The sequence below is a fragment of the Morone saxatilis genome, unplaced genomic scaffold, assembly GCF_004916995.1.
Source record: "Morone saxatilis isolate NCDOM2014 unplaced genomic scaffold, NCSU_SB_2.0 Contig16, whole genome shotgun sequence".
Lineage (NCBI taxonomy): Eukaryota > Metazoa > Chordata > Actinopteri > Moronidae > Morone > Morone saxatilis.
Genome location: NW_023339718.1, coordinates 14,514,188 through 14,533,636, shown reverse-complemented (window position 1 = coordinate 14,533,636; position 19,449 = coordinate 14,514,188). Strand labels below are relative to the sequence as shown.

Below are 19,449 nucleotides of genomic sequence, written 5' to 3'. Positions count from 1 at the left end.
TGTGTGTGTATAGAGAGAGAGAGTTGGGGGTGCACCTTTAAAAAAGGCCCTCATACCAATGAGGAGAGAGGCAAATAGGGCCAGCGACGTCACTCAATGGGCGCTCGCCATGGTAACCAGCCAGAACCTGCAGTTGCCTGGCTACGGGAGCCTATAATGTGGTGGTATGGATGAGCCTAATAAAAGGCCTGGCCAGCAGACATTCCAGCAACCATGCACAGCAGTCTGGAAGATGAAGGAGGGATTTACTTAAAGCCTGTAATGGTCACTGCAAAAAGAGCTGTGACAGCAGAAACACATTTGTTGCATTGTGTTTTAGTTTAATAGCAAATGTTAAGTGTTGCCATAAATATTGGGCATTGGAAAAGCAAACACTAACTTCTGGTCCAAGGGAGTGAAAACATGACTATAAACAAATGAGAAATAGATGTAAGGGATGTTGCTCGTATCACAGAAGAAATGTCTGAAAGAGACAGATGATGTAACACACAGAGAACCATTTTGACCTCTAAACTTGACCTCCCTCTGCTCGGGGGAGCCAGGGCCACATGGTTAAGGTCATGTCAGAAGTCGGTCAGGTGGCGTGCTGATTCCAGATTTCTGCTGCTGCCCGTGAGCGCCATGCATCTCTTGAGAGGTTGGGGCGTCGTTTATCATGACATGAACTTTGAACTCTGAATCTGGCGTCATGTCAGGGTGAGTCGAAAGTCACTTCCCTCAACTGACCAGGCATGATCTCATCGAAGCAGAATCCCCCGCATTTGATAGGGGTCACAACCCTCAACCCCAACTCCTCACACCAGCAAATAATCAGCTACAGTTTATGGAAAGTTTGTTAATTTAGAGTTTTAGTTTAACATTTTGACGTAGAAGCAACCATGAAAGCAATGATATAAAGGAGACTTAATTAATGTTGTTACTGATTGACTCAGACTTAGATCAGAGCCAGCAGGTGCATACAGTCTACAGACATCCCAGCTGGATGCAGCTTACTCACAGATAGTAAAGCCAAGAGTCAGCAGGTGGTTAAACATGGAGGACAAATGTGGCTTTGTATACAGAGTTAAAAACCCCATGAGCCATTTGTTTGAGAAAACAATGCAAGTTCTAGTTAGAGGTAAGAGATGGAGATCAGTAAAAAAAGAAAAAAATCACACCACGTTCTTTTCTCCCGCATGTCTGCAAAGTTTACGGCTTGGTGAGTCACAAGATTTTGTCTCAGCCCAGTAGCACGACCAGGCTTCCTGTGCAGCGGACAGCGGAGCAGGAAACAGGAAGGAACATGGAGGGTGTGGGAGAGGAGGAGGAGGGGTGGAGTGTGTATGTATGAAGCTTGGTGGCTGGGTTAAAGCACACCCAAAGATAAACGCACCCACCCACCCACACACACAGGTACAGTGTGATGAATAACATCAAACTAATTTATCCCATATGCTGTGTACCATTTTTAAACTCCAACTCCTTAAATTCCACTGACCCGTCCTATCACTCCATACTTCTAGTCAAGTTCCCAAGGTTTCTAAATATATAAGTAGATATATTTTAAGCTGAATACCAGGAAATGTGTTAACACACACGTGATGCAACATGGCAATGTGGATTTGAATATTTGGCCCAATCTGAATGTAATAAAGCATTGACAAAGTGGTGAAACTATCAGAAGTGAACTGTTGTCAAACAGTTTTATCTCTAAGATATTTCAGGGAAAATGTAATCTAAACCCCACTGACAGTATATTTGTGATATTGTCAGTGCACCAAAGATGATTCAACCTTAATGCGGCTCTCATTATAGCCATGTATCAAACGATAATGTGAAAACAATGTGAAAGATGTTCATAGTTATGAACCTGCCGAAAATTATTAAGTAAATAATAAAAATAAAAAAATTAGAGAGTAAATAATAATAAAAAATAATTTACTGCAGGTTTAAACTTTCTTGAGGCTGTAAATCGAATAGTAAGGGGCTCAGACACTTAACCGTTGCCTAACATAACCTTAATATTTATTTAAAAAATGCTGCCAAATGTTCACTTAAACTTTCCCCATACTACACAATATTTAAGTATTTATGTGTAATTTGAGGGAAGCCAATAACAGTTTTACAGCAGCAGATGAAGTGTTTTCTTAACACGGTGATAAATAGAGTGCACAGTGAAAGTTTTATCTAAAAAATATGGAATTTGTAACTGGGAGTCTCAACTCATTTCATGCCTGTCTGAGATCATGTTTTCCATATATCATCACGAGGCCATTTTAAATAGATACATTGACAGTAGCGTGCGTAAACTTGCACAAATACTCAGACACATACATACACAGACACGTAGGTAAGTCGGACCAGACAAAGCGGTGAATGACGGACCTTTGCTGAGATGAAGAGGAGGTCTGGGAGCATGAGGAATGTCTGGGTGGGATCAGGAGACATTTCTGATTTGGCATGGTGAGCGAAATGTATGTGATGTCAGTCAAAAACCTCCTCTAAACATGGAGGCTCACCACACCCGGGTATACGCCATTTTTTACCTTCACTTTAAGCACAGTGACGCAGGTGGTGTTGCTTTTAGTTGCAGCTCCTCTGGTAATGTGGACTCCCATATTAACATAGGATATGGCAATCAGTGGCTAAGTAAACAAACAGATTGTCTAAAACACACACACAAACAGGATCAGGATTTTGAGGTGTACTAAGTGTATTGTTTCCACACTAATTGCATCTTGCAGGAAAACTCTGGCTTGCTATTCTCAGAAATGTGGAGACACAAAAAGTCAACACTTGATATGTGAAGTCACATTTATAACAAAACAAACCCATGTTAAAGTGTGTTTTTCTTTCTCTTTCCGAGCTCTTTTCTGTGTCATTGTGCATAGGGCCGCGGCGTATTTTTCAGGAAGGAAAGATGTAGTGCATGTCATCCACTAAAAGGAGTCCAGCATGACTGAGCCGCCTACCACAGAGAACGAAAGAAAGGACACTGACTGCAAAATGAAGCTGTTGTGTGATGTGAATGACATGCCAGCTGGGTTTTCCCCACCGTGTATTAAAAAGGAAGCTGTGAAAAACATATTTACACATATTCTCCATCATACATAAAGAAGAAACAATCTCTTCATCAAAGGCACATCACTGACCAAAAGTGACCCCCAGGAGCCCTAAAAGCCCCATGTGTAACAGTAAATTCATTGCAATTTTTGAAGGAGCCCTGAAGTACAATATCAAGCCAATTCATCCACAGAATCAATCAGTATCAAATTTATGCAAATGTTTTCCAGGCAATACTAATCTCTTTTGCTTGAAAGCACTTAAAAACAATGGAAGAGAGGAGACCGATTCAGGGAGTAACACCCCGACTGTGAGAGGGCTGGAGGGGTTAAAGGTCGCAGGGGTTAGGGATCATTAAGGGCATCTGTGGGCTGACAGGCTGACGTGAAGCTACGAGCAAACAGCAGGACAGAAAATACAAGTTTGACAATTTAAGTGAAATTGAAGTTTGCATGGTTTATGATAGCACAGCCCTTGCTTTTGTGTTGTGTGTGGTGGTGTGTGTGTGTGTGTTGTGTGATCGTGTTTGGGGTGTGTGTGTGTGTATGGTGTGTGTGTGTGTGTGTGTGTGGTGTGCATCTCTCTCACAGCATGAATTGTGCGAGACCGGGCAGCAGGCAGAAACAGTCAGCTGTAGTTCTTTGTCTCTGGCTCGTATAAACACTAATCCTATCTGGAATCTGAGATTGTTAGAGACAGAGTGGCACCGAGGGAAACGAGACGGAAAAAATAAACAAGGTCGAGAGAGGATTCGAAGAAAAAAGGAAGTGGCATGTCCCTTAATTATTCTGAGAAAGTCTTGCTTATTAACACTGAGTGAAACTGCACTATTCATCTTATAACATTCAGATTTATACTTTATACTTGAAGAATTCAACTTCAGGACTGTTTTTCAAGATAAATCGTTCTTTTAAAAAAAGTATAATTCAATGTTTTATTTGGTCTGCCATAAGGCCAAAATCATTGTAAATCATCAATAAGCTTTGTTTATATATGTTAAACTTGAATATTATGTGGCAACAGAATGTTTTTAAGGAGGCGATGGCAAGAAATAATTAGTTAAATCACCAACAGTGATTCATCTATTTGGCAAATAAGCGGTGGTAGAAAGTAACTAATTTCTTTAAGCTTCCTTAAGTACTGGAGAAAATTTTAATGGGATCTTCTCAGGATGGACTTTTTGGTAACTTTGAGTAATTATAATTTTTGTCTTTTAAACCAAGGTAAATTGTTTGAATGCAGGCACTTCATAGCTTGTAACAGAGTATTTATCCTACCACTGTGGTATTTGCTTTTACTTTAAGTAAGAGCTGAGTAGGTCTAGTCTTCGCACGCAACTATTGATCGGCCCGATATGTGCAACCATTATTGAAATTGGTATTATCTGTATAATTGTCGATTCCGATCCCAGTAATATTTCAGTACAGACATGTCAAGGAGTATTGTCTGAGGTCATTTTAGAAACCATTGGTTTTCATCATATTTGTTTTTGTTTAGAATATCAGCAGTTTTAACCCATCTAACTGAGGCATATGTTGTGGTGAAAGTATTCTCTGTCTTATAAAACATGTCTGAGGTGATCCTTATCAAATGTTTGTATATGTTCTATTTTTTATTGATGAAAAAAAAGAATAGAAGCCTAATATTATATGTAGTAGGATTTTATTGTTTACTCTAAAATTCGCATTGGTTTCTATAATTTGCAAATTACAGTTTACAGTTAACTTTTAAATCCATCCATTCAAAAGAATTAAATCCTGTCAACTAACGAATATTGAACAAACCATAACTTTTGACGTACTTTTTTCAATGCCCAGTCCATAAAAATAAGATAAATACTGCCCCATATAAACCAGAGAAATACTGTATCAGTCTACCATCCCACATCTATTACTCCACTATCATTACTCCCAAACATCATACTCCACACGTAACATCGCTTCTAACCTCTGTTGGAGGAAAGGGCAACACCGACTGTTTTGAGCTGTGAGGCCTTTCAAAATGCTGCCTCCTGGGCACATCTACACATGGGCTCTACGATCCCTCCTGTGTGTGTGTGTGTGTTGTGTGTGTGTGTGTGTGTGTTTGTGTGTGTGTGTGTGTGTGTGTCGTGTGTGTCGTGTGTGTTGCATGCCACATCTCAGAATGCAGAGTGGGTGAAAGGGCCTGGCCCCACATTCACTAGAGGCTGCAAAAAGTTGGGGATGGAGAGCAAAGTGATTGATGGTTGAGGGAAGAGCAGCCGAAAAGACTCGTCCCTGAAACAGGTGGATGAACCAGAACTGATGTCACCGAGGTCATTGAGCAGAGTAAGGCCTGCAGGTGAAGATGAACAGCTGTCCAGTCCAAACCAAGTCAACAGAGGAGGAGGCCATTTTAATGTTTTACTGAAAAAAACATATTAGGACACCCCAGAACTAAAATGAACTAAAACACGAGGTTCAAAGATGATTTCTGGAAACATCAGTAGAGAAAACAATCCCACCACAAGCTCCATTTAGTAGCTGCTGCAGGCTTTTGATCACTATGCATGATCTTCATCAGCATCAGGATTTTGCCCAGTTGTGGTGGAAGACTATGTGACTTTTGAAAGAAAGGACACAATCTTCCTCTTATAAGTCAAAAGTTGAATTCAAAAGCAATAAATTATATTCAGGGTTTTGCTGCTTACAGCCAAACTTGATGTTTAACTTTAAAAGAGATATTACTATGTAAATTACATTACTTCATCATCTCATTACCTCTATGAGAGATAAACATTTTAGCCGTCTTGTAGGAAAGTGAAACAAAAAATAAATACGTCTTGGCAGATTGTGAAATGTAACTGGAGAGCTTGTGGCTGCTGTTTAGCAACAGTTACATTGCCCCAGTTTAAGGACTCTTACGTGTTTGTTTAAAAGTTAGGAGCTCTTCAAAACAGCCAGTAAATGGACCTTTGGGGTCAAGAGTGAACACTGTACCTCTGATTTATAGCCAACATGAAGTGCTAAAAAAAATATATTTGAAGAGCTACAACGGGTCAACTCAATCTGCTGATGAAGCACATGATCCGCGTGATCCAATCAAAAGCTCCAGAAAAGCTATTAAACTGACCTTGTAGTGAGATTTCTCAACCAACAAAAACAGGTAAAAATTCAACAGAAACAAATGAGAAGTCACAAAACTAAGGGGAAAACAGGTTGCTCAAGACAGTTTTCAGAGGTTAAGGATAATTATGTTTAATGATAATTATGTTTATAAAAATAAACAGCGTCTCCTCCCTTTTAATGATATAAATGTGTCTTCTACAAGCTCTCTGCATTTCTGCTAACTGCTTCCTCAGGGGGCATTATTTCTCCAGGGTAACAACTCCCTGCTGTGACTGTAAACAATATCATAATGGACATAAATTGTTCTCAAATAGGTCAACGAGGAGAGTCAGTGAGATGTACACAGTCATGCACAATTAAAATGATGACGATGCACACAACCTCAGCCATTTGCATTAACATCCCACGATGAAGCTCAACGCTGATCACGACACGTTTCACTCCGGACTTTCCTGTACAAACCACCCAAACACCATTTCCTCCGAGGGTCAGGAGCTCATCTTGATTCAACAGTGATATGGATCTTAATTATCCCGCAGAGAGCAGCCAAGGCCCCACATTTCCCAGTCACTCTCTGGGCAGGCAACAAATCACCACTGGGAGGCCTGGCCTAGATTCTAAAATGTGGGCCAAGGTTGCTGTTCTGACCTTTGCCCCACATGAGCCGGGTGAGCTCAGAAGAAGATATTTTTCACAAGAAGCCCCGCAAATACAGTAAGAGCTGTTTAAATTTCTGTTGAACCATAAGTTGTGCGTCAGCAAAACAAAAGGTTGGATTCAGATGAAAAGACTTGTCAAAGTGACTGCCAACAGCCACAACTGTGCCAGATCTTTGTTTTATGACACAAGAGAAAGTCCCACATCCAACAATGGTGGGTCTTAACATTAGTCACAGCCACCATCAAAAATCAACAGAAAATACAAATGTTTCCTTGTAGAATACTTTCAGTCTGTAGGCCTGAAAATGAAGAGGAAAAGGAAGTTTATGGGGGAAGAGGGGAGGTTATTAGCTGGTGGAATAGCTCACCACTCTGCCACCTGTCATTGGGGGCTGCAAACAGGTGTTTCTACGTTTTATTTCTGATTTAAAAACAAAACAAAACAAAAAAAAACTACCGGGTTTAACACATTGTCATCTTCTTCACAGTGACCATCATTCCCAGTATGTATCAGTACAGCTCCTCACTCCATCAGCAGCGCTAATAAGAGTGGGAGCAACGATCCAACACACTGGATCATTATCAGTGTCAATACTGAACTTATAAAACGAGTCCAGCATCGGCCCGTTTCTTTGCGATGTTACATAAAACTATTACAATTAAGTATAGAGATATTACATATGGGGGAACAGATACCACTGATATCAGATCAGTGCTTGAGTTGAGTTTAAATATCAAAATTGAATAAGCTGAAATAAGCTTCAGTACTTCTTTTTCTTGTTTCTGTTCATTTATATTCCGTCTAAGATACACCAGGACATGATTTATTAGAGTAGAGACACAGTCTTACAGTTCCTTGTTAGGAAATTAAAAAGGAGTTTTTTAAAATTAACCCAAGATTAAACTGGTGTCTAAAATCTCTCACCACAAGGCTCCAACTTGGGCTTTTACATTCGGAGACTTGGCAGCACAAAAATATAAAAAGGTGTTTTTAAAAATCTTTTAGAAGTCTTTTATATTCAATTAATATTTTATATTATAAGATTACCTGCTATTAATATGGATCTAAAGAGTGAAAATAGATACAGCTCTCATCTCAAAAACTATAACTAACATACTAGAAACTCCTCGTGACCACAGGCAGACAAAACATTTAAATGAATTACGATGATTTATTAAACATGTTTAAAAATGTAAAAATGTGGTGAACCACTCACATACAAAGATGGGAATAAAAGACAAATGTTACAAGAATATAAAGCAAAAATAAGACATCCAAACATTTACAACAAGACTGTACAATATACACACAAATCTGATTTTAAAAACATGGACAAAGTTCTTGTTCTGGTGACTCTGTATGTTTCTGATGGGACCGATTTATCTCAGTCCCATCTAACATAAAGACGTTAACAGAAGCAGCACAGGTCAAGACTCAAACCAAGAACTCCATCTTAAAACTCATGCTCACATTTCCTCTCACGACAGGAGGGTGATGAGTGCGTCTAGAAACTTGCTCCTGTCCTCCGTCTTCAGCTCAATTACTGCAGAGGGAAAAACACCAGTAAGAATCAATAAGTGCACAAAGGAACACAGTTGTAAGCCAGCCAAGTGTTTTCTTTGGAGAGGTTCTCTGCATGTAACTTCTGAACAAAACAACACATCATGTATCTCAGGACTGGCGGTAGTTTGGATAAATGTTTCACACATGAAGGTGTAGAAACACTCAACAAGCCTCATTCTACATTTGAAACATAAATGATGTGAAGTTACAGCAGGTAGTGACAAAAAACATGATGATGAGATTGGATGATTGAAGCGGCACTAGAAATGAAGACAAGGCTGCCACCTGGTGTCTAATAAGGAGATGGACAGCTCCCTATATAAAACATCACTGAGGACTTGGATGCAGCACAATAATAAATGACAATATCACTTACTTGAAGTGTCAAAGTGGTCATGAAGAGTTCTGGAGCTGGTGCTCTCTGCAGCTTTCTCGAATGCTCGACCAAAGAAACTGCAGAGTACAGGGAAAAAGGACAGGAGTTGAGGAAATAGGGCATTTTTTATGTATACTGTACAAAACATACGTTACAGCTGTCAATCAACAGAAAATTAATCCAACTATTTTGATGATCAGTTCATGGTTTCACTAATTTTCAAGTAAAAACACCAAACATTCTCTGGTGTCAACTTCTCCAATGCTTCTTCTATATTTGATATGATTGTAAATTCACTATCTTTCAAAACAAGCAGTCTGAAGGAAGTCACATTGGAACTTATTGAGACACACCCCATCAGTTCTTTATACTATTGGCAAACAAAAGAAATAGTAATTTTGTTCTGCAGTTATTGAAGTCTAAGGAAAGGGAAATGAGATGTTTGTCAATTTGAAACAGATTAAATCAGCAAAAGCATCACATAACATGGCAAGAGCATGTACTCATTGGGAAGTCTGCAGAGTCAACAGCAAGAACTACAGCAGATAGGGGACATTTGACTGTATAGTCCAAATTCATATTTTACACTAAGATTAATGATAAAAACAGCTTGGTTAAAATAGTGTATTGTATTTTTATTAATCAAGTATATTCTTAGCTTGGCTCATATTTTTTTTAATTATACCCCAGACATCTACAAATAAAAAAGCGAGGTCTTACTTCTTCTTGTCAGATGTTTCAGACTCAGGTGGGATTCCCACAACAATGACTGTCCCCTTCTCCACATCCTTGGGCGCAGCCATGATGAGGGGAAGCAGTTTGCAGCGCTTATTCCTCGTCTAACCGACAAAAACAAACCAAGCAAACAGTCAGCAGAAGCCAAAGTCACACAGGACACACGCAACGGAAAGAGTGACAACAGAGTGTTTTCAGTTTAAGTAAAAGCTTCTTCTTTCACAATAAGATACTTACAGAATGGACAAAAGCCTTCAGGAGGTACTTGCAGAGCAGAGTCAAGGCCATGGGCTTAGAAAAGAGCTTCACATCAGGTGTTCCCTACACATGAAAGAGCAGGAAAGAACTGAGCTGAGCAGGATATACGGTTAAGAATCAACCACACAAATTTGCACACAGACATCCGTACCTCCATGAGGTAGCAGTAGAGGAAGGGTCCCTGGGACAGGATGAGGTTGGTACAGATGCAGCTTGCTACAGTCTGCTGGACGGCTATAAGCTTCTTCTTAGCCAGGTCAATGCCTGAATGTAGACGATCAAGGTTGCTCCTACACAGAAAGTAAACTTCACACTGTAATCGGATCTTAAACAGACATTTTATAGCTTTAAAGAGCAACTGTATTCTGGTCAATGAACTAACAATACGTTTCTGCAACACACCTGGAAAGAGAGTCCAGAGCCTTGATGAAGTTGTCACTGTCGCTCTCATCTTTCTCAGTGCTCTCCAGCAAGGCAGCAGTAGCATGCACCATGTCACTGGCCAGGAAGCGGTTCTTAAAGCCAAAGTGAACCCCAAATGTCTGGATGCGGATGTCCTTCATACTGGTTGAGGGGGAAAAAAAAGACATTTTAGATTGTCTGTCCATAAATTCCTCCGAATGTAACAGCAGCTGAAGCTCTTTCTTCTTTAAAGTTATTTCTAGATTCATACCCGTATTTATTGGAAGACTCCTCAATGACCTCCCTTAGGTTCTCTTTGATTGACATTTCCATGGAGTGGAATTTCTGCCTCACTTGCTTCAGAGGTAGCCTGTTAAGGTAAATTAAGTAAGTAATCTCTATTTTAAATCACTGGCTCATGTTGAATTTCATTTAATAAAATTAGTAGTTTTGGTTGATAAATGTTTCACTGTTAACACACAGAAAGCATTGATTTTTGGTCACTTACCCCATGTCAGCTAGGAACTCCTGGAGTTTCTTTTGGCCGTTTAATGTCCAAAGCTTAAAGTGGCATGATGTGTAACAGGAATTACAGATGCTCTCATACAGGGACCAGTGCTGGTAGAGGGTTAGACGGAGGCTGAAGAAGAGGGTTGAGGAAAAGTCAAAGGGAAAAAGAGCTACACAGTCAGTATGAGTGATTCCTTCCACTATGATACTTGAACATATGTGGAAAAGCTGGGATATAAAAGACCCATGACGACAACATGCCAGGTGAATAAAGGATACTCGTATTCAAAGGAGATCCTCATACAGTCGATGGAGAGAGAGTTCTCCTCGTCCTCGTTCCGGTGGTTATGCCGGGAAACGTGTCGCTGCATTGTGGCGATGTCTGTTACATACTTCATACTAAAAGGAGCAAAGCAGACAAGAATAATGAAGAGTGGATAAACAACTGAATGCAAACATGCAGTAAACATAACTTATGTATCCAATAATGAAGCAAAAACCGATGACTACTACAGAAGTGAGCACCGCTGTTCATGTTTTTGAGAAATATGCTTAGAAATATAGAAGACAGTCTTACTGTGTGATTTTATCATGAACCCACTGGTCCGTCAGCCCAATGACAGCCCACCTGCACAGGAAAAAGAACTCAACATCTAAATGTCTTTACAGTAAGTGTACTGTGCATTTCCACAATGGTTAAGTCATTAAAAAAAGAAAGATTTGATCAAATAGCTTACCAGAGCATGTCCTTGGTGTCTTTGGTCAACACCCAAGCCAGCTCAAAAAACATCATTGCAGCCTGAAAACAGACACATGAAACAATATGTGACTATGCACACTGGACTATATACTGTGTATATAATGTAGGTATAGAAATCTTCTCACAATTTAACAAGTTTGTCAAAGTTTAACATGCAAATCAAGTAGAATTTTCCATCCTCATCTGCGGTTATCGGAACTCAAAAATAAAAATAAAATAGTAAGAGTCTACTCACAGAAGTCCCATGATATTCATACTGCTCATAGTCGAACAGGATTTCTCTCCTGAAAAATTTGTGAAACACGAGTGTCAGTTTAGAAATTGTAACGTCTATGACAAACACCATCCCTATACTTCCTTTAAAAACACTTCACCTTCGGGCCTCCCACTCCCTCTTCGCTCGCTGTCTTTCGATTCTCCTCTCAACTGCCCCCTGCGATGACATGATACATGGACACACAATCATTAGAGTCGAATCAACCCCGTTCAGATCAATATCGGTGGTGCATTCTCATTCTGTTCAATACGTACTTCATCAAATCTCCTTCGTTTCCCAGACGGCTCTGAGCCTTCATCGCTCTCATTTCCAGAATCACCTCCTTCCTCATCATCCTCATCTCGAAAGATATCATCGTACGAGGGCACACCGAGGTCACCATCCTGTTTGATTAGTAGCTTTATCTGTGGATGAGGTGACAGCAGTGTACACAATGTTACACTCCAGAAGTGTGAGAGTGAGTGAGAGAGTGAGAGAGTGAGAGAGAGAACCACAGCTCAACTGATGATAATCAATCACCTGGGTGTCATTGTAGACATTGACCACATCTACAGGGCGGTGAGTGTCACAGATGAAGAAGATGGAGTCGTCATCCGGCTGCAGCATCTCAAGGAGGTCAACATTTGCCCCGCAGTTGATGAGAACAAAGTACCGGAACTACAACACACCATAAACCAAAAATAATACATTTAGCCTCAACAGTTCAACCTTGCTTATCTTTCTGTCATTGAGTCAAGTGTAAGCTCAGATCGTACCTGCTCTTTGTGCTCAAGGAAGGCAGTGCCAAGGTCCTGCCAGCCAGTGACAGGCACAAGTGTGTACTGGACCTGGTCACAGTGGAACAACGCCTGGTAAAGAGACAAAAAGAGACAAAAAGATTGAGCTATTATTGTTTAATCCCCTAATTCATCATTAGCCCTTTCACTGGCAAGGACACAGGAACACTGAATCTTGAGCCAATGTCACTGGAAACAAAGCTCATAGGAAACTTTATAGACTAATCTGAACGTATAATCAGCATTTCATGTAATGTGGTAGGGCTGCTCAACATGGTTAAAACTTCATATTGCGATTATTTGGAGAGATATTGGGATATGATTAACGATTAATGATAATCATTTTTGTATCACAAATTTAATTTTAACTGAAAACGATTAAAATCCTGATAATGTGACATTTTTGGGGGTCTGTACCAAACAAACATGTTTTCTTCAATCTGGAAACAAGATTGTAGGCGAGGTCATCTCTTCAGTACCATAGTACTTTATTATAATGCTGTCACACATTATAGCTTTATCAAACAATTGCAGCTATTATTATAGGATACATAGGATCGGATAGTGGCCCAAAAAGATCTGATTCCAGGTGATTTGTGCTGTTCACACTGTCATGAAAACAACAATATCAGTCACATATGAGCAGAAAACATCCGATCGGGGCCACTTGGAAACATACACTAAGAAATGTGTTTACACAAGATATAAATACAATAATAAAATTGTATGACCATAATAACTGGGGGAACTAAATGACTCAACAACAGATCATGTAGTCGGTGCACATAAACACTATACAGGACTTAAATAACTAACTACAGCAGAACTAAAGCCTGGTATTTATTCATAAAGTCAAAGCTTACTTCTAGAGCAGGATACATAATGATAATATATGTAATTTGAAGTGTTTTAGAGATGATTAAAGTCAACACTAGCTTCGTGAGTGTGCAGGGAGCTACTGTGTGCTCAGTTAGCTGTTATCTTACCTGTAGTATCTTACAGGCGCAGAGAGCATCGATGTCTGCTGCCACCAGGAGGGCGACTCTCTGAAAGCAGAAACACCGTGTTTAGTCCAGTATCACCTCACACAATCAATCAGTCAGTCCTCTACCAGTGTTAGCAGAGCGCCCAGCGACGGTGGGTGAACCGAGCTAACCCAGCAGTGTCACAGTGAGCACTCACCTGGTGGGCGACGACTTCATAAAACTCCTTTCTTATGTCCGCGATGAACATCTTCACTAGTGTCGGATAAAAACGTTTTTTTTTTAAGGAAAGAGGAGACGACGCCGATGAACCCGCGTTAAAGTGGCACCAGCAGCGGGTTATTGTGGTCTCCTGTCAGGGGCTCGGTGCTGCGGTAGCTCCTCTGTTCCTTGTTGGAAATGTGGCGCCAAATCTGCACGTCACAGTCCAACCAATCAGTGGGAGGGGATATACGGACGTCACACGCTCGAGGCCACGCCCCCCCGCCTTGAGGAACCAGAGGGACAGCAGTTTATATACTTTAGTTTGTAGTTTATATAGTTTATACAAAGTCCTGCTGAGTGAGGTTTTATAAAGTAGTATGTGGAGTCTGGTACAGAAACTATATTTCTGCTGCTTTATATCTTTACTTAACAATACTCAACGACAGCTCAGAGGAAAATACTGGACTTTTTACTCCACTGCTACTATTTATTTGATCCGATTTAGATCAATAATACAAAATATAAATCAACTAATAAATTATAATATATTAATATTATTATTATTACATGTTAAACTATGCAGGATTTTATAATGTAATTCAAATCTGCCTGTGCACATTTTGTGTTGTGCACATTAATGCATCACTGATAATAATCCAGTAATATAATATTCTGACATGGGCCGTATTGCATAATGTGTACTTTTAAGTATACTTTGAATACTTGTATATATATGTACTTTTTAAGTATTGCTAGTTTAACTCAAATATAATATCTCATATCCACCACTGCCTACTCCTGAATGGGAGAGCTGAAGGAACGCACAGTCAGGGCTATAGCAAACTATTATAAATGCGGAGGTCATAAGTCAGCATTTAAACTATAAATTAGGGAGATCACATTTATATAAAATACAGTTAAATTAATAAAGACAATTTTAGACACAAATTCCTTACAAATAAACTAATTTCTCATATCCTGGCTGCAACCACAACCGATTGTGACGTTCCTTCAACCCTCCTAATTTAATCAAGATTAAGGGCTTCTATATTGTTGCGCATTATTGTACAGTATTGTATATAAAGCAATAGCTAGAAATGTCAAAGTGAAATAAGCACATCTTTGTTGCTGTATCCTGTTATTAATTCCTTTCCTCACCTTTCAACATATTCTTTACTTTAAAGTTCAGATAATGCCTGTAACCATCACACACACTCTAAGCAGAGAGAGAAAATAAGCAGCGGACAGGGTGTGTATTGCAAGATTATTTAGAAACATCATTTAGTGTCACCAAAAGAGTCATTAAAAGCATCACAACATGTACAATCAGGATACTGTATCAGCATGATAGCGGCTGCTATGTGCTCCTACAAGCCAAGGCAAATGTATGATGAGCACAACATAAATAAAGCAAACAGGCAAGTTTTAATATACGTCATGACAGAAGATCTAATGGAGACCAGACACAATCACCAACCCGATACAGTATACATGTGCTGAAAATCACATAAATAAATAGAAACGGATGAAAATGTGAGGGTTTGGAAGGAAATAATGAAGAAAATATGTTGCTCTTCAGCTCAAAACATGCAGGATTTTATCAAAATGCAGCAGAGTCCCATTCATTTTTTTTTATCCCCCAGAAGCCCATGTGCCCACAAATATGATTCCTATTTTAATGACATAACATTAATCACATTTAAGGTAAACAAACAAATATTCAAAATTCAAGTAAAGTCCTACATGCCCCAAAAGTAAATACACTTAGACCTGTACATCATCTCATAAATACCTGTAAGATTGAGTACATTAAGAATTCTCTCAAAGGTTTGTAAAAAGTAAAGTTGGCTACTCTTTCAGTTGTAAATTTAACATGTTTCCACCTAGAAATCTTCACATTTGACTCCATCAGCAACAGAGGTAAAGAAAGGCAGCATGCCACGTTTAAACATCATGTAGTATCTTCTCACCTGAAACCTATACACTGTAAAACAATAAAAAAAACAAAGTTGTGTAAACGACATGACAGAGAGCATACACTGTTACATGCAGTATATACTTCATTCATTAATTAAAGAGTATTAAAGTAATATAGTAAACAAAGGCACAAATTCATCTGTTTTTTTCTACCGAGTTTGGTCTGAAACCACTGTGATCCACCTGCTTTAAGCTCGACTCACAGCGCAAAAGTGCTTTGACCCTGCAAACCTTTGGCTGGTTTCACACACAAACAAAAACATAAAAAGTTTGGTTGTTTTTAGTGTTTTCAACTTGCAAACAACAGTCACATCCACATAATAGTTGACGTTCTTTCCAATTGAAAACCAACCTTACAAACATTAACAAAAAGATAAAACAGGAAAAAAAAAGGAAACAAATAAAAATCATAACCGGACCACAGAAGGTAGCGTTCACAGTCTTAAATGAAAGTCGATGAAAACTACCAGAAAAAAACCCCAAAAACAAACGTTTCCAACAAACTTTGCGTGCCAATAAAACTATTAACAGGATAGAAAACCTGACCAGCAGGAGCACTGGGAGGTTAGCACCATCATCTGGAGAGGTTACAGTCTGATCTGTCACTCCCACAACCAACCCCCTGTACACCACGTCTCTCCTCCTTCCACCTCTCTGGTGAACGTTCACACTTTAGACGGGTCGGCAGAGGAGCCAGCAGAGTGTGCAGTAACAAAAACCAGACCTACAGTAAGCCTGAGACCACTGATGTAGGAAAACATTTATCTCACTTTTACAGTCACATTAACTTGTGATGTTAGCAGATGTGCTGTGGAGCAAACAACTATGAGAGGAGATGTGTGGAACTGCTACATCGAGGCGTTATACTGAAGATTGGGCATATGAACCCTTTTCCAGAATATATTATTCAAGCAATCTGTGAATGGAAACATTCAAAATATAATATAGGAAGACAGAGAGATTTAAAGCACTCGAGACAGAGGCAGTAGAGCAGAACCGTGTAGATCAAACAGAGAAGTGGTTTTACACTTGAAGGAAACCAAAGAGGTGCTTTCAGATAGAAGTTGTCCGTATGTTGATATGAACCATGAGACAAAGATTTTACTAAACAGTTAATAACGTGGTAGCTATCCTTTTAAATTAAACATACTTATGCTTTGCTTTCTTGTTATTGTCAACAAATCTAATGAAAACATCAAAACCAACAATGAATTGATCCCTCTAACAGATTTTGTCTGTGTAGATCGTATTTCTTTGTGCCATAGATCTCCATTTTCCCCCCAAAACAACTTAGGCACTAAATGTGTATTAATCCACGACTGAAAATAGTCCCCCAACAACACGTTGAGTAACATTAGCTAAAAACTACAGTGCCTGGCTGCTTTTGGGAAATACTGATTGTTAAAGTTTTTTAGTCTTCAGCGTGAATAAACAGACACAGACAGAAAGTAGAGAGTGATGGGAAAAATTATTAGTTTTGGACTCTTCATAGAATTTGTTGACGATAAGAAAATGTCTAATATCTAATATCTCTAATATTAATAATGGACATTCCTATGTGATTATTTTATCCATAAACTGGATTGATTTTCCAGAAGCTCAATTAAATATGACATGATATCAATGTATATAAATTATACACAATAGATTTTGTGTTGATTTTAACCACATCGCCCACCCTTACGTTAAGATATGAAAACCTATTTTTTCACCAGTTTCCCTGTCGGATTAAATACTTTATGGTGCAGATAATCTAAGCTCAAAGGTCTACTTACTAATTATTTGGAACTCTCAACCTGATCTTAGTCTTCTTCAGTGAGTGGAGATGACATCAAGTGGCATCACGTAATCTAAATTTAAACTTTTGAGCATGTGATATCAAGTGGTTGCGTACAGTGGAGAGATTTTAACTCTGGTGTTGGTTTAAGGACATCCTCGGACTTCTAGTTGACGACTTTCACAGTCAGCTGAGTTTGTGTGTTTATGGTGTTCATTCAGCCTCCTGTCCTGGGTTCTTGTCTCACATTTAGGTCTTGTGATCACACCTGAACCAGATTTAATTGACTTTTCACTTGTTTTGTCTTACCAAGAGTCCAATCCTTATATATTCAATTTACAGTGTTAAAAAAAGTCTTCAAATCTTCACAGTTGTGAAGCTGCAACCACCAAATGTTTGACATTATTGGCTGATGAATGACATTAAAGCCTAATCAATTATCAAAAGTGTTGTCAATTAATTCACTAACTGATTTAACCACCATTGTTTCGGCAGCAAGCTGCTATACTGTATAGATACTGTATATACTGTATACAAACTGTATAGTCTCGACCGTGCTTGTTGAAAAAGCTGCAAGTTTAAAAACAATCACATAATCGTGACCATACATGAGAGAAAGTGTTTCTCAGCAGCTGAGCTAGTGATCAATGGGCAGTGGACTATTAGTGCAGTGCTTGTGTAGTTGACCTGCTCAGCTGTTGGGAGTATTTAAAGTCATGTGGTCTATAGGCACAATACACAGGGTGTGCAGGGCTGGGCCATATGGACGGAGAATAATAAATATATTCACCAGACCCTCTGATACTGATGAATGTTGTATGTGATAATGTCTGTTTAAGTTCAGAAAAGTCCACCACGTTTAACCGGAGTTGTTATTTTACAGCAACTCTCAAGTGTTTCAGAAACCATTCAGAAGAAATGTGACATTTGTCATTTTAGCTTGGAAAATAAACCACGTGTCATGTTTCACCATACAAAAAGAAAACTCCTACAAAACCGTTACGATTGACGACTAACTATAAATATTGGTATACTGCCCAGCCCTAGGGTGTGAAAACAGAATGAGAAGGATTACCATGTAACCCAGAATAAGTGACACCAGTAAAGAGTACGATCCAGTTACAGCTGTTCTACAGGGGCAGGATGTAGTTGGAGTTGGCCAGCTTGCGCTCCTGTGCGGCGGGAACAGTCTCTCTGTGACGCAGAGGTCTGTGGCAGTCGGGGTCCTGAAGTGGAGGGTAGTGCTGTCTGTAACACAACCAGGCGAAGGCGAGACCCAGCAGAGAACCCACTAATACATCTGCGTGAGGGAGAGAGAAGACAACACACACACACAAAGTTTAATTACACTCACATCTTCTGCTCATGTGTGAAGATTAAAATATTTCGGGAGAATATTAACCCTCAGACAGATTTTGGTTATGAGATACTCAAGAACCAGAAGCTGTTGTATTTCACTGGTTAACCCCCCAAAAAGCAACAGTTTAAATATTAAACAGCAGACAGACATAGTGAGGAATATATATTGTTTGTGGACTAAGGGGGACAACTTCCTCTGGATCACTTGGACTTCAAACAATGAGCTTTTGTATTTGATCTAGATTTCAAGTCAAGTTTTTAAATATTTATTCTAGCAATTTAAGTGTGGCCCTGGAACAGATCTGAAAATGCTTGACACAGGCCTGAGATAAACACATTTATTCAACATGAACGCACATTAAAAACATCATTCACCTACAGCTTAATGCTCACACAGGGCGAGGGGAGGCTGGGGAGGTGGAGAGTAGCAGTGAGGAGGCAGAACGCAGTGATTAGAGAGCGTGTGGAACATTGGACTATAACAGGACTTTCCTGACTGCCTGAAATACTGCAAAGATCCATAAATCTAAGAACAATGTGGACATAAAGCATGAAAACCCCACTTAGTTCTCATGCTTTGTCAGTGTGACCTCTCCAGCACTTGCAGTGATAAAATGGTTCCTGGTTACAGTGTTTGTACAGCTTCTTAGGAGAAAAAGTCAAGCTACATAAACCAAAACCTTCCAGACTCCCAAGTCAAT

The 19,449-nt window shown here is 39.4% G+C and overlaps 2 protein-coding genes across 2 annotated transcripts in view; both read right to left on the bottom strand.

Moving 5' to 3' along the window:
- Positions 1–7,948: 7,948 nt before the first annotated feature.
- On the bottom strand, positions 7,949–13,832 carry cdc45 (CDC45 cell division cycle 45 homolog (S. cerevisiae)). The gene is made up of 18 exons (XM_035658675.1): positions 13,631–13,832; positions 13,435–13,494; positions 12,428–12,520; positions 12,192–12,329; positions 11,927–12,076; positions 11,770–11,828; positions 11,631–11,679; positions 11,373–11,434; positions 11,213–11,263; positions 10,915–11,034; positions 10,634–10,765; positions 10,397–10,495; positions 10,126–10,287; positions 9,875–10,013; positions 9,703–9,786; positions 9,451–9,569; positions 8,731–8,807; positions 7,949–8,334 (listed from the first exon to the last, which is right to left on the bottom strand). Exons 1-18 carry the CDS (start codon positions 13,679–13,681, stop codon positions 8,270–8,272), a joined length of 1,710 nt encoding a protein of 569 aa, XP_035514568.1. The 5' UTR covers positions 13,682–13,832; the 3' UTR covers positions 7,949–8,269.
- Positions 13,833–15,251: 1,419 nt separating this feature from the next.
- plpp5 (phospholipid phosphatase 5) overlaps positions 15,252–19,449 on the bottom strand; it is an 8,573-nt gene continuing 4,375 nt past the window's right edge. Inside the window, exon 8 of the mRNA XM_035659143.1 lies at positions 15,252–18,689. Within this exon, the coding sequence (XP_035515036.1) occupies positions 18,520–18,689 (170 nt within the window). The 3' untranslated portion in view covers positions 15,252–18,519. The remainder of the gene's footprint in view (positions 18,690–19,449) is intronic.

What these genes read in the sequence shown, in the direction of transcription:
- cdc45 (XM_035658675.1), bottom strand. Translation starts at nt 13,681, where the DNA reads ATGTTCATCGCGGACATAAGAAAGGAGTTTTATGAAGTCGTCGCCCAC. An exon ending in GTTCATGATAAAATCACACA is followed by an intron (nt 11,035 to 11,212) that starts GTAAGACTGTCT and finishes TGCTCCTTTTAG; the next exon opens with TATGAAGTATGTAACAGACA. An exon ending in AGGATCTCCTTTGAATACGA is followed by an intron (nt 10,766 to 10,914) that starts GTATCCTTTATT and finishes CCTCTTCTTCAG; the next exon opens with CCTCCGTCTAACCCTCTACC.